At 36.6% G+C, this 14,672-nt stretch overlaps 2 protein-coding genes across 2 annotated transcripts in view; one reads left to right on the plus strand and one right to left on the minus strand.

The window, feature by feature from the left end:
- The window catches only part of rbks (ribokinase), a 39,552-nt gene extending 35,206 nt beyond the window's left edge, over nt 1-4,346 (minus strand). The window contains exons 1-2 of the mRNA XM_077580316.1: nt 4,297-4,346; nt 2,049-2,110 (exon numbers count right to left, since the gene is read on the minus strand). Coding sequence (XP_077436442.1) covers nt 2,049-2,107 — 59 coding nt within the window. The 5' untranslated portion in view covers nt 2,108-2,110; nt 4,297-4,346. The remainder of the gene's footprint in view (nt 1-2,048; nt 2,111-4,296) is intronic.
- Nucleotides 4,347-4,551: 205 nt separating this feature from the next.
- Nucleotides 4,552-14,672, plus strand: part of babam2 (BRISC and BRCA1 A complex member 2) — a 93,525-nt gene continuing 83,404 nt past the window's right edge. Inside the window, exons 1-4 of the mRNA XM_077580556.1 lie at nt 4,552-4,669; nt 5,148-5,294; nt 6,231-6,307; nt 12,338-12,432. Of these exons, the coding sequence (XP_077436682.1) occupies nt 5,158-5,294; nt 6,231-6,307; nt 12,338-12,432 (309 nt within the window). The 5' untranslated portion in view covers nt 4,552-4,669; nt 5,148-5,157. The remainder of the gene's footprint in view (nt 4,670-5,147; nt 5,295-6,230; nt 6,308-12,337; nt 12,433-14,672) is intronic.

Raw genomic sequence — 14,672 nt, forward strand, 5'->3', positions numbered from 1 at the left:
GAAGCTCTTAAGCTATTTTTATTTTAACACATTAAATTGGTCAATAATTTGTAAAATAACAGATCACATGAAGACCATTAATTTTGATTTGTGAAAAAATATTACATACAACATATTTGGACATTCAGGTTTCTGCCTGAGAGCTATTTATATTTGATACCATTTTGGTTATTGAAGTGTTACATTATGTATGTTTTTATATTTCATAATAAAGTGCTTTTTTAATTATTAGTTTTTTAAATGCAACGCAAATAAATGTGCTTTTTTTAGGGGGTGGAGAAGATTAACTCTTTGACTGCCAGACGTTTTCAAAAACGGGTTGTCGCCAGTGCCAGCCGATTTAAGCATTTTGAGTGATCTTTCAAGGTCCACAGAAAATGTTGTGTTTGGACTATGGAAACACACATACTACCAAATGAAAGATTGGACTCTCAGCTTTCATCAGAAAAAAAAAGTTTGTTTCTACCTTATTCCGTTCTTCAGTAATCAACAATAGAAAATGGTTACTTTCACCGAAATTCTCTCTTTTGAAACAAAAAACGGAGAAAAAGAGCTTTTTGTGAAACGATGTTATTTCATGCACTCTAGTGAATTGTACACTTATTTTTGTCCATGAATGATGCCACAAACACCTAAATAGTGCTTTACTTCTGTAAAACGCTTTCACCAACAATGAAAAAGTGTTTTTTGATTGCAAAATACGTTTATTTCCATTCAACAGTGTAACAATTTGACAAAACAATTTCGCAAACTATTTACAAATGTGTGCAACTGTGGTACTACTTACAATTATGTGGATGTTTCAAATACAGTTTTTCTTTTTGTAACGCTCTCCTGCGTACAAAGAGACGCCAGGACTCGCACACAGTTTACTTTCACTTTCACATTGGTCCGTTTTGCGTGCAAACGTTACACTTTCTTGACGGGCTTTTTTTCCGGGGAATAAAAAGCAAGTAGCAGACTGTACACACTTCCTCCGATGAATATGCATTGGACTCTGGGCACTCTCCGTCGTCCGATCGAACGTCCGCCTGTGCGTGCTCGGTTGCGCTCCGCGTTACGACACCGTCATAGCCGCCGCGTCAGCGGTTCCAATTTCGCCGTCAAGCTCGGATTCACCTTCATCATCATCGTCATCAATGTACTATTTTAGCGTTGGTCGATGCCTTTTGTCTTGTAAGTGTAGAGCTGCTTGCAAACGCTCGCCATTGCCCGTTCCCTCCTCCATCTAGCTCCATCTAACGTCTTCTACTGCCGCGTCAATGCTTTCCAACCACGGAGTCACCATCATCTTCATCATCGATGATGATTATCGTCATCAACAATGTGCTTTTTTAGCGATGCTTTTGGTCTTTGAAAAAAACGGCTCTGGCGTTAGCTCCTCGCGACCGGCCGCCATTTTTCCTTTGTTTTCCATTCTGATCTCCTGCTCAACGCTCTAGCTCCGCCTCTACTGACGCCCACCCGATCTTGTCAAAAGAGAGTCATCGCTGCCCTCTAGGGGCCAAAAATAGTCATTAGGCTCAAAAAACCTGCTTAAAACTTTCAGGAGAGCTCCGCAAGCCTTTCCAGCACCCGTTTCAAAAAAAAAAAAAAAAAAAATGGGAGGACGTCTTTTAACGTCTTTGGCGCTCCTCCGTAGGTTTTTGCAGAACGTCATTTAACGTCTTTGGCAGTAAAAGAGTTAATGGCATTATAATTCATTTTAATGATTAATTTTGATTTGATACATAGTACAAATCAATTGAGTTACAAGCTTGGTCATGGAACAAATTAAACTTGAAAGTCAAGGCAACACTGGATTGTCACCTTTGTGGATGGATGGACTTTGTTTATTCTTTGACAACCTTCATGCAACAACCAAACAAAGGAAGAACACATATAGTCTGTAAATGAAGAAAGGGTGACTTGCCCTACAGGATTGACAATTTAAACAATATGATACTTCCTGCAAGACTATTATTTATATGACTACAACTTTAAGGAAGTATAATATAATGTTGTACTAATACACATTCACCTAGAGCCTTTGGGCTGAGTTTACTTACCTGACCAAGTCAGTCATGCAAGAACCAACCACCACCACATCAAAGGCCTCTTCAGTCATGACCTGATAAGACACACTTGTATTATTCTGGATAAAACGATTTCATGCAAATCAAATCTTTCATTTGTGAATATTTGGAACAATAAAATGATCTAGTATCAATACTACATTCAGTTTTTTTTTGTTTTGTTTTTTTACTCCTATACACCATCATTTTTGTTGTTTTCTTTTTGTTAATAATCAGTGGACTTCTGGGGGATATTTCAGGTAAAATGAGCAAACTAGATTCAAAACCGCCACCAAACCACAAGTGCTTGATAGTTTATTTCCAACATTAGCATGAGCATGGAGGAGACAAATAAGGTAAAAATAGAGCCTTCATCATTGGCTGAGTTGGACAGTCATATTGGTGGTGTTTGAGTGTGTGTGTGTTTGTGCGCACACACTCCACACTAGTGTATTTGCGGGGCAATGGGTGGGAAGGGGGTTTTGCAGCTTCAATACTAGACGACGTGAACACACCACAGCCAAGCAAAGTCTTTAATTAATTCAATCCTCAGCTTGTATCAGAGCTAATGCTAGTGTGTTAATCTCTTCAAATCTCTTCCTCGGCAGTGGAGGACTTGGAAAGCCTGGCCGCTGGCTGTAGGATGCTTTACTTCTCTCTTTCCACATTTCACAACATATTGTCTTTGTTCCGCATGTAAGCAAAATAAATGTTAGAAGCAGCCAGTGATTCTACTGCAGGAGAATATGCTCAGATATTCATTGTCCTATCTTTTAAAAAGGAATTATTTGCTGAATTAAATACTCATCTGTCAAAGCTGACCAGCTTCATCAAAATGCATGGTTTGCCTCATCCGCAGGCAAAAGTGCATGTCTGCCAAATGAATAAATTAAGTAATACATTCATTTTCATAATATAGTATTAAAATCCCCCAAGATTCTGTCTATTACTTTAGTTACAAACTACATTTACTGCACACTAATCAAAACAAGACAGCCCTTGTCCTTTTTTTGCCTATGTCTTATTTGGTATTATATATATAAAAAAAATCACAGACTTGTTCTGCAAACTTTTGGGTAATTTTAGTCCAGCATGTCACAGGTTCTAAACTTCCTATTGACTAAAGTATGAAACACCAGAGCCACAAACTGTTCACAGTTTTGAGCTATGTCAATTTCAAATCTCATGTGTAGAGTTGGTTTTGTGTGCAATATACATGCATAGAAAATAATATACATTGGATTTCCAATGTATATTTATTATTATTTGTATTATTATTTTCCATGACCAGTGTCGTCACAAAATGACACTAATATCTTTTAATTACTAACAATAACACACACTATTATTATTAAAAGATAATTTCAGGACATTTGTTATTTCAGAAGTGTGTATCGAAGTGATAGCCATTCACACTAATCAGAACCCAAGAAGTAGATCTCACTTTCTAAAGGTTGGTTACTCCTGGCATAAACGGTATGACAATATTATAATAATTTCACTAGTATCAATGAAATTATAAAGATATTTTAGGAAAGCTGTTGTCAAGAGGATTTATGAAACAATGCACGAAAAGTAGAAGACACAAAGGTCTGACAGAAACAATACAAACGTTTTTTCTTCTTTTTTTTTCAGTCAACAAAATTAACTTGAGCTTTCATGTTTTACAGTTTTAGTGACACAATACTGCATGGAAAGGAAGCCATGGAAGCGAACAACAAACGAAGACCTTTGCCCAGTTACTATTATGTTAATAACTAAGAATTATTTCACTACAATAATTTTTAATTATATATGCATCGAGAGAAGCACTGTGAAGCTCTTTTTGTACGCCAGGCAATTAAATCTGTCTGGGAATTAGGGTTAATAATGTAAATTATCCATAAAACCAAACTTCATGCACCATTTGGGAAATGCCATCTAATATTGTGATTTCAACTCCAATCACTGAAAAGATCCGCTCATTAGTGCAAAGCTTTTATTCTGACTTCTGCGTTAAATGAAATTGTATTTATTGGAACAGTGCATCACGTGAGTTTCGAAGTGTATCATGCATGCACATAAATTAAAACAGCAGAAAACAAACAAACAAACAAACAAAAACGTATCATGCGCCGTCAACACAATCCACGTAAGTACCAGGAGTCATGTCGCAACTTTAGAAATATTATGGATACCGTGTATTTAAAACACGGACAATGATAGTTTTATCAGCCGATGCTGATCCACTAAACACGTTTACCTTTTCTGTTTTCAAAATGAAGAAGCAGGGCAAAGTACATCGCTCCGTCAGCGCTTATTCACATATATAATGAGGAAACTAATGCCTGAGCAGTGTTATTTAATATCTAACAAACTTATCAATTTCAAATGATGTGGATGTATTTTTTAAAATATAAAATATCACTGATTATTAAAAATATAATCGTAAATCACTGTATACATTTGTATATCGGAATTCTAATGTTTATTGTTTATTGTTTAAGCAGGCATTATAATAGACCACTAAGCAGGGTCCTTTGAAAGGACCCAAACAAGATGTACCCGGAAGTAATGGAATCTGAAGTAGACGCTCAAGTCAAAATTGAAGATATTTAATTTCCAGCTTTTTCCAGGTATTGTAATTTACACCGTAGGATATTTGAGTTAGTTTGAGTTATTGTATGTGTCGATACAAATAATTGTTTAAAGGTTGATAATGTAAAATGCCGTACTCCGAAAAATGCTAACAACTCGTAGATAAACGCTTGCTTGTTTATTATTATAAAGGTAAGGGAAATATGAGAATGGCTCTTGTGAAACCCTGACCGTATTTGTTTGATCACGGCGTCAGTGTTCAAACCTGATTGACCGTTTCGAGACAGTGTCTGGAGTTCTATCATGAATCGTACATGTTAATTCCTCGACATAAAGTATTCTGGTGTGCTCAAACATTTCCATGACACCAATAAGTGATTAAACGTGGTCGCCTGTAGGTTGCGCTGACAAATCTTGTCTGTAACTTGAATGTCACGTGTTAAAATAGTGCACTACACGACAAATCAGCTCAAACACGACTTTTAAATTGGTTGTGCTTGTTTTTATTTTTGTCAGGGTAGATAAAATGAACAACATTTCCCCAGAAGTTGCACTGCACAGGATTTCACCGGAGTTGCGACCTATGCTGTGCAGCGTAGTGCGGAATGGCCGGGTGGGACTGGACTCCACAAATTGCCTCCGAGTTACAGACCTCAAAACTGGGTGAGGTTGCCCGTTTAGCACTCTGTGGGTCTGACAACTAATTAATAATTTAATGACAATTCAGGTTACAAATGTTTTTATTATTTATTATTAGTTTTAAACACATATTTCGTGTGAGTGCTTTCCCCCCTCTAAGTGCATTCTGCTGTTACCAAGTTGGACCTCATACTTATTAAATTTAGGTTCATTTTAACATGACACCTTTCACTACAATACATCCATGATGTGAATATCCCATTTCACTCCCCACCAATAAACTCACTGTCATGTCAGTAAAACTAGCTTCAGATAATTAGAGTTTTGGGACTTGCCTCAACATCCTGCTTAAGTTAGACACAAATTTAAATGAAATCAATACCAATGCTCAGCTTCTAGGTATAAGTGGTACCATCACACCACAACCAACAACCTAAACTTTTAATACAATGTGGGATGAAATATGTGTTTCAAGTTTTGGCCCTGCAATCAGACAATTGCAGCAGAAATCATTAATCACATTTAAATTAGGTGTAGACAAATTTTTTGAAAGAAAAAAAAAGTCAATGTTTTGTGTGCTCAGAGATACTTTTCTGCGTCTCTTGATTTAATTAGTGGTTAGACGAATAACTGATGCCTTAATCTCATTATCTCAGCAGAGATGTAGGGATTTCAAAGAAAATCTCAGCAAGTTAATTTACTTTTCTTAAAATTAAATCTGCCATACATTGTATATTATTGCAATCTAATATTTCATCAATTTAATTCATGGCTTACACATGCTTCCTTATCTTAGCCATAATTATCAATGGGATGTTTCAGTCATTTTGTATTTTAACTGCGTTTAATCAAACCAAATTACTTAGTTTTTCAACGAATGTGTCAATACAATACAGGTGTAATTTATTTGTGTTTGCTCAACTGTCCTTTTATTTTTTTTAAATTATCTTTCATTTTCAGATGTACATCTTTGACTCCAGGTCCTTGCTGTGATCGCTTCAAACTTCACATCCCCTATGCTGGAGAAACCCTCAAATGTATGTGAGAAAACTGGTCATAATTCTGGTCTGAGTTCATTTAAATCATTGTGTCATGCTTTGCACTTAAATTCCCTGTCATATCACCAACATTTTGTGGATAAGTCAATCAGTCAATCAATCTTTTGGCAGGGGACTAATTAGATCGTAAACGGTTTCACTATGAGGCAAAAATCAATATAGTTTTTTTTTATTTTGTGCCACGCATACTGTAAGTACTGTATGTCTGAAACTAGTAATTGCACACACATTTAGGACTGCACAAATGTCAAGAAATAGTATGTACAAGGTGAATCTTTTTTAGTTGGCTAATGGGCTCGGCACACGGGAGGCGACGTTGTTTGCTCTCAATTCATTTCCTATGGAAGCAGGGCGACAAGGCGAAAATCGCCTTTTCCCCTCGGCGACACGCGACATTCGTGCATGTGAAAAATCGCACGCGTACACGTAGACGTGCGCGCGTAGGCCCACGACGCGATGCTACAAAGTTAAAACATGTTCAACTTTTGTTGCTGTAGCCGGTGCTTCAACCAATCAGTGACAGTTTCATTGATGAGCCAATGAACGCAGGGAATGCTACACAGTGGGCTATCCAGCAAAATGGATGAGATAATTTTAGCGTTTATCATTTTGTGAAAAAAAACTATCCTTTTGTACGATACTTCACGCAATCATTTCCGTGACGTCAACAAAAAGGCCGGTGTATAAGCGCTTTTTGGTACAGAGTTAATTGGTCTGGTTAGTTTTCTTTACCTTTTTTGTAACAGTTAATAATAATCATAATAATAATAATAATAAGAAGAAGAAGAAGAAGAAGAAATGGATGAATCCTTATACTGGAATTACGTACTGTAGTGAAACTTCTGTGTTTACATTACAATGAAAATGTTTAGATTCCCTCCAATTTTAATAGACAATCAAATCTGTTGTAACACGAGAGTGACGTATTTTGCTGCCGCCGTCCCGTATGTTGAGACCTGCAAGGCGAAGAGGTACGTATTTAGCTGTCGTTTGTCGCCTCCCGTGTGTCGAGTTTGACCTGCGAGGTGATGAGGTATGTAATTCGCTGTTGCTTGCCGCCTCTTGTGTGTCGAGCCCATAACACATAACATGATTAATTTTGCCCTACAAATAACCACAACCATATCTCAGCTCATTTTTCAGTGTCCAGTGATACTTAGTCACACTTAAATATTATTTAAGATGTTTGATTTTGTAAGCCTATCTAATTGAAAATGTCCAGGGACGAAAGGGGAAGCAAGATGCTTGTTTATCCAGAAATGTTTGGTTTATGATAACTTTTAGTATCAACGTGATGTGGCCCACATCTTTGTGGAATTTTCTAAAACACACAGAATAAGCCCTTTCAAGACTTTAAAGATCATCCATAAAAAAATTAATTCATGTAAAACCAATTGATCACTTAAGTACACAACCTATTTTACTGCTCACGCTGCTCTTCTCAAAATAATGTTCTTTTTCCAGTATTTGAGAGAAGTTCTTAAGGGAAGTGACAACGTTTGAAACGTCACGGTTATTTTGATGCGTTGACATGAAGAACCCTTTGGAATTATCTCCCGTACTTGGTAGCTGAGGTCTTGTGTTATTTTTAACGATGATTTGAACTGTAACATTTGAGATGTTTTACCACAATTGTGGTCCTTTGGAAATTGTACAATCTTGAGGTAGAAGCTCCAATGGGCTAAAAAAAAAGATACAGTTTAGCTTGCATTGCGAGTCAGCATTTTTTTTATTCACCTATTTGCAGATTTTTGTTTTTTTGTTACCAATCCCATTTTTTTCAAGGGAAAAAACTCTTCTTATTTGGATTTTAAAAAATCCAGATCCTGCCCTTATTCACATTTTTGTTTTCCTGACAATTAGAATGAAATCTTCTATTCTGTGAGTTATTCGCTGATTTATATTATATGTGGTCTGTCGAGGTCCATATCCCCTGGGGGAGTGCCCTGCAGCCTTGTCCGGGGAAAATACCCACAGTGGAATTATCACACCCAGGTTCTTGCAACGTTTGCACGTTGTCCAGGCCCTGAAGTAACAAATCATCCCGGACTATTGCACTACCATCACCAATTTTGACTGTTGGAATGATGTTCTTTTTCTGAAATGCTTTGTTAACTTTTGTTTTGTCAGTCCATAGAATATTCTTACAAAAATCTTGGGAATCATTCAGGTGTGTTTTGCAAATGTAAGACAAGCCTTTATGTTCTTTTTGGTCAGCAGTGGTTGTCGCCGTGCAAGACAGCCATGGGTCAGTTTTTTCCAGTCTCTTCTTCCATGTTGAGTCATGAACACTGAGGCGAAGATGGCCAGCACTTCTTTTGACATTGTCCTGGGTTCCTTTGTGACCTCCTGGATGAGTCGTCGCTGACTGTTCTCTTGGGGTTGTTTCTGTAGGCTAGCCACTCCTGGGAAGGTTCCTTACTTTCATATTTTGTGGAAAATTGTGATTTGCAGCAGTCTTAAGGCTTTAGGAGTGACTTAATAACACCTTTCCAGACTGAAAGATGTCCATTATATTAGTTCTCATCTTGAATCATGGCATTTTGTAGCTGCTTTTTGAGATCTTTTGGGTCACTTTATTCTTTCAAAAAGGCAATTTTTAGGCGATTTCTTGATTTTGCAGATCTGGAGATCATCAGGCTTTGGTGTAGTCAATAAAAATGAACTCAAAAATGTGATAAGCCAGTAAGCTACATTAAATTAATGATTTGAAAAGCGAGCCAAGTACTTTTTCACCCATGGTCAGATAGTTTTGATTTTTAAAACTGTATTTTATGTTTAATTTGGGAATCTTTGTCTTAATTATACATTTTCTTGATGATCTTAAGCATTAAAGTGGGAAATCTATGAAAAATAATAATGATAATTGAACGGGGCAAGTCAGTTTATGATAAATGCCAGACAGTATTTATGTAAATATATTTTTATTTTTAATTTTTAATGAAATTAGGGGAGGGGAATTTGATTTGAACAGGTACAGTTGCCAGAAATTTATATAGTGACGATGTATGATTGAATGCTTGCAATGCATTTTGATGTTACTTTATAGCCACATAACCTAATTCACCCTTAATTTTCAGAGAATGAATGAATGTGTCATACAGCTTTGAATCCTTAATAGCAATGTAAGAAGTGTTATGGAAATTAAATTAACAATACTTCCTCCATGTTGCCAGCAGGCAAGGTTCCCTGCACATTTTCTTAATAGATAGAACAAATTGCATGTTTGGATGTTTTTTGTTTCTAAGCAGAGTTTACCTTAACTGTTTGTACGTCTCTGCACATGATCATTTACAGTTCAGTGCAATAAAATTTTATTCTAGGGTGTTCAGCAAAGGAAGAGCTTGATTTTGGTCAGCTTATCAAAGAAAATATCAAATGCCTTATTAATAGTATGACGGAGCTGCACAATCTAACCTGTCTTTAGGTTTTGGAATATGTCTTTAATTCTTGTAGACATTTAGGCGGCACCTTGCAAGTAAACAAAAAACAAGCCATTGGCATTCCTACGTAGCACATGAAATCTCTGCAGCTGTTGTACTTTCCTGTGCTTTGGCCTCAGGATGAATGTTTGTTTAATCAAGGATGCAGAGCTGCAGGTTGGTGTCTGCCAGTTTATGGACCGTCCCACTTCTAGCGTGCCAAAGCTTGGTACACTCTGCACAGATCTAAGCATCATTAATTCAAACCCAGCCCCCCTCCACGCCACCACTTTGCCTGGTACAACCAAAGAACAATTTGTGCCTTTTCCTCTCAGGATATCCTGTTGACAGTTTTTGGGTGGTATAGTATGGATGGCACAGTTGCATAGTCCAGTGTACCTCTCCTCTCTCAGCCAAAGCCATCTTGAAGAGGCTACAGCTCGCAGTGCCCATGCATAGATGAAACAATCACATTTAAACACACACGGGCCACCATTTAACGTGCCTCTGAGTAACCCAATATATATTTCAGATGTTTTAATTGGCTTTTCCTGACAATTTTGTAGCCACATCAAACAGCCTAAGCAATGGTCTGTAGTGAACTTCCATAGCATCAGAGAGATACCATCAGGTGTCAGGAGAAGAGTACTAAACAATTTACCATGCAGTAAAAATAGAAAGGAACACAGTGAAGACAGTCAACAATAAGTTGAGAAAAGATGGCTCAACAGTGGCATTACCAAAATCTGGCCCACCAAAATTGATGAACAGATGAGAAGGAAACTGGTCAGCAAGGCTGCAGAGCGGCCGACAGCAACCTGAAGAATGTGCAGGAATGTGTGGAAAGTACTTGCTGTACATATTTACCGTCTTCATACCGTATGTCTGAATTATGAGGTATGTTAGCAAAATGGAAACCTTATCTTATGAAGAAAAACATCCAAACTCGGCCACATTTGATAAAAACACACTTTATATCTCTTAAAGCTTGTGGGAAAGTGTTTTGTAGCCCAGTAAAACCAAGATTGAATTTCTTGGCCATTATTTGAAAAGGTTGTTTAGAGAAAACACAACATCACCAAAAGAACGCCATACCTTAAGTACAGTAAACCTTTTGGCAGCATCATGCTTTGGCACTGTTTTTCTTTGTTTGGGACTGGGTTTTTGGTTAAAGTGAAGGGACTTTTGAACAATTCCAAATACCAGCCAGTGTTAGCGCAAAACCTTCAGTCTTCTCATAGAAAGCAGCAAAAACATACTAAAATATTTGAAATTTACTTGGGTTAATGAGAAGCATTTTAAATGGTGGCAGGTCACAGGTGTATGCTGACTCTCATTTAACTAAAGCCAGAATGTTATTGATCCATTATGAACACAGCTACTTCCCTGGAGGAGGGTGTGCACATTTGTGCAACCACATTACCTCAGCTCTACTTTCCCTCTAAAAAAATTAACCTTCTTTCAGTTGACTTGTACAGGTTGCATTCATCGTGGAAAATATTTTTATTTTTAGCTCATTTTTTGTATCGCATATGAACAGCAGTGTGTAGACTTTCCCCCTCACCCCCACCCTCCTGTATTTCTGTCTGACTTCCAGTAGCTTACAACACATCCTCTTATCTGTTTGAGTCCTCTCCACTGGAAATTTCCATCTATACATTTAAGTTGGTCTCTTCCTGCTGTCAACAGATTGACCAAAAAAGCAGAACTAAACAGTCTTGTAGCACATAAATAGAATTGTGCAACATATCAGAACATTGTGATCCCACATTATCAATGCCTTATGTGATCATAATATAATTGTCAATTTTTTTAGCAGACCATGCCATCTTATCTATGAAATTGGTTACATATTTTAATAATATTTTGAATTTAAAGTCATTTACATTTTTTCTCTCTTTACTATTGTATCTATGCACATTATGGTTACAAGCTTGACTGAGTGTCTTCACTCCTAAATGTCAAGTTGGCTAATTACTTTAGGTGCTTAAATAAAAAGAACCTAGGGCTCAAATCCTTGTCATGCGGAAAATAAAACTTAAAAAAAAAGAAGAAATTTATGTCAGACACAGCTGTCATATGTTGTGACCTTAATTTTGTTTTGGTTTTCCCTGTCAAAACCATCCATCTATCCATTAATTTTCTACACTCTTTAACCTCCAAAACACAATTTCAATGCTCATATTTAGATTGTATTTAATATCACCTTAATGTATTTTATTTAAAAAGAACTTTACCGCGAGTCACCTTTTTTTTTTTTAGGGAACAATTTCTATTTCTCATTAAAAAAATTACCTCCTAAGCAGCACCAAATTAGTGTATAAACTTTGCAAAGTGCAGTACAATATATATACAATAATATTCTGTTTGTAAACAAATCAGGAATAGTTTATACAAGCATTTTTAAAAATTGATTGCAAGCATGAAATAAACTAGAATTCTGTCTTTACAGCATGTCAACATTCTCCTGAATTCCAGATTATTGCCAAATAACGTTTCCAAAATCAAAGGGTATTTTACAGGGCAGAAAAAGATTTAGACTGTGTGAGTCATTAAGCTAATCTGTTTTCATCATTTTTCCCTCCAGGGGATATTATATTTAATGCCCATTATCCGGAGCTGCCCCCAGATTTTATTTTTGGCGAAGATGCAGAGTTTCTACCCGAACCTTCAGAATTACCGGTGAGTATCCAGGTTAAGTAAATGATACAGGGGAAACATTTTCTTGAAATTATTTGCCTCGTTATATATTCTTGGTAGCCCAGGAAGTTTTCACATTCTTATCTTTTATTTCTTGTCCCACCTTGGTTCTGTTAAGTTAGTCAGGTGTGTAGGAAATCCAAATCACCCGGTCTGCGACATCCTGCAAGAGATGGGTGTCATCATGGTTCTATTTTGTATTCTATGATTGTGTGTTTTCTGTAGTAGCGCAGCATTTTAACTCCAGTAGCTGTCAGGCTTTGACATTTGACATTGCTTTTGAATTGTGGTTCAATTGAATTATTTAATACAAAACAAATTTAAAAAATGATTGTATCTTTTAACTTAATATTTAGTTGCACAATCTTTTGAAGCAATCACTGCGATCTAACAATTTTTGCAGCTTTCAATCAGGCTTCTTCACCTCCCCAGAAAGTATTTTGCCCCACTCTTGATGAGCAAACTACTCCAGTTGTCTCAGGTTTGAAGTGTGTTTTCTCCAAACAGTATGTTTTAGATGGAAAATTGAAATTAGATCACGGCTCATAGAGGGCCACTTCAGAATACGGTAGTTCATTTTTTGTCCTTAGCTTTTTTTGGGTGTTTTTATGTGTGTTTTGGGTCATTATCCTGTTGCAAGACCTATGACTTGCAACTGAGACCAAGCCTTCTGACACTGGACAGCACATTCCTCTCGAGAATGAATACCCTGATATAGTTTTCAAGATTGATAGATGGATAGTTAGATAACATTTTGCACAGATTCGATAGCAAATAGATGACAAAGCTCCCATATTCCTTACAACTGTTCATTCAGAAGCATTTTTGTTAAACTGTTGGACTATTGGCTCAAGCAATTGTTCACAAAGTGGTGAACCTCACCCCATCCTTTCTTGTGAACAACTGAGCCTTTCGGGAATGCTCCTTTTATACCCAATCATGTCACACACCAATTTCCAATTACCATTTCCCCCTGTGGAATGTTCCAAATAGGTGTTTTTTGAGCATTACACAACGTCTTTCTTGCCACTGTCCTAGCTTTTTTGTTTTTTTGAATGTGTTACAGGCATCAAATTTAAAAACAAAATATTTGCAAACAAAACAAGAATGTTCATCAGTTTCAACATTAAATGCCTTATATTTTTAGTGTAATTGGGTGTGGCATGGCTCAGCAATAGAGTGGTGGTCATCTAACCCAGGAGTTGTGGTTTCGATTCCCGTCCCTTGTGACCATGTTGAAGTTTGTAATAGGTGGAAAAGCGCTACACACGTGAAATACCATTTGCCATATAATGTAGGTTGAAAAGGATTTGCAAATCATTGTGTTTTGTTTTTATTTACATTTTACACGATGTCCCAACTTCATTGGATTTGCCAGTTTGTACTTGTGACCAAGAAAACAATAACATGATGTTCTTTGTTGAGATGGATTTTAGTGTGCATGGAAATCTTATTTTATTTTTTTAACCATGAGAACACGAAGTGAAAAGGCATTTACACGGCAGTATACAAACCTATGATCTGTTTCTGACCAAAACAAAATGTTCATGATAAGTGTTAAACTATTACTTTTGTCCACTTCTAGTGTTATTTTGCATGCATTGCATGCATTGTTTATTCATGCAAAGTCAATATCCTGATAGACATACAGTCAGTCTACCAGCTAGTTTGGCATTAGATGCCTTACTAGCTTTTCAAATTAATGCTATTCATGTTAATCAATTGTTAACACCGTATTTGCAAAGCAAGTAGGTTTTCTGGTGCAGATGGTATTGTCTGACAAATTTTTAAGAAGTGGAAAAGTGCACTGAAGAACTATCAGATAAAAGAAAAAAATATATATATATATATGAAATCAAAAACAATTTTCAAAATATTGACAAGACTACATTTGTATAACATCGGTTTAACTTATAACATGTAAGTAAGGTTAATAAAATGCATTAGAGAACAGAGTTTTTAGTTTTATTCAAATTAGGGTGATGCAAAAATTAGTACACCCCATTGAAAGTCTCTGGAGCAAAGCCCAAAAAGCCAAAATTTTCGACTAAAAACGTCTACAGCCGAGTCTAATTATTCATTACACAGGTGTCAAGCAGACTGTTGACTATAGATGGGTGTTACTTAAAGAAAACACTTTCCCATTTCATGTTGGAAATGTCACAGGACCTGAGAAAGAAAATAATTTCTTTGCACATCAAAGGTGATGGCTACAAGAAGAT

The sequence above is a fragment of the Vanacampus margaritifer genome, chromosome 1 (genome assembly GCF_051991255.1).
Source record: "Vanacampus margaritifer isolate UIUO_Vmar chromosome 1, RoL_Vmar_1.0, whole genome shotgun sequence".
In the NCBI taxonomy this organism is placed as follows: domain Eukaryota; kingdom Metazoa; phylum Chordata; class Actinopteri; order Syngnathiformes; family Syngnathidae; genus Vanacampus; species Vanacampus margaritifer.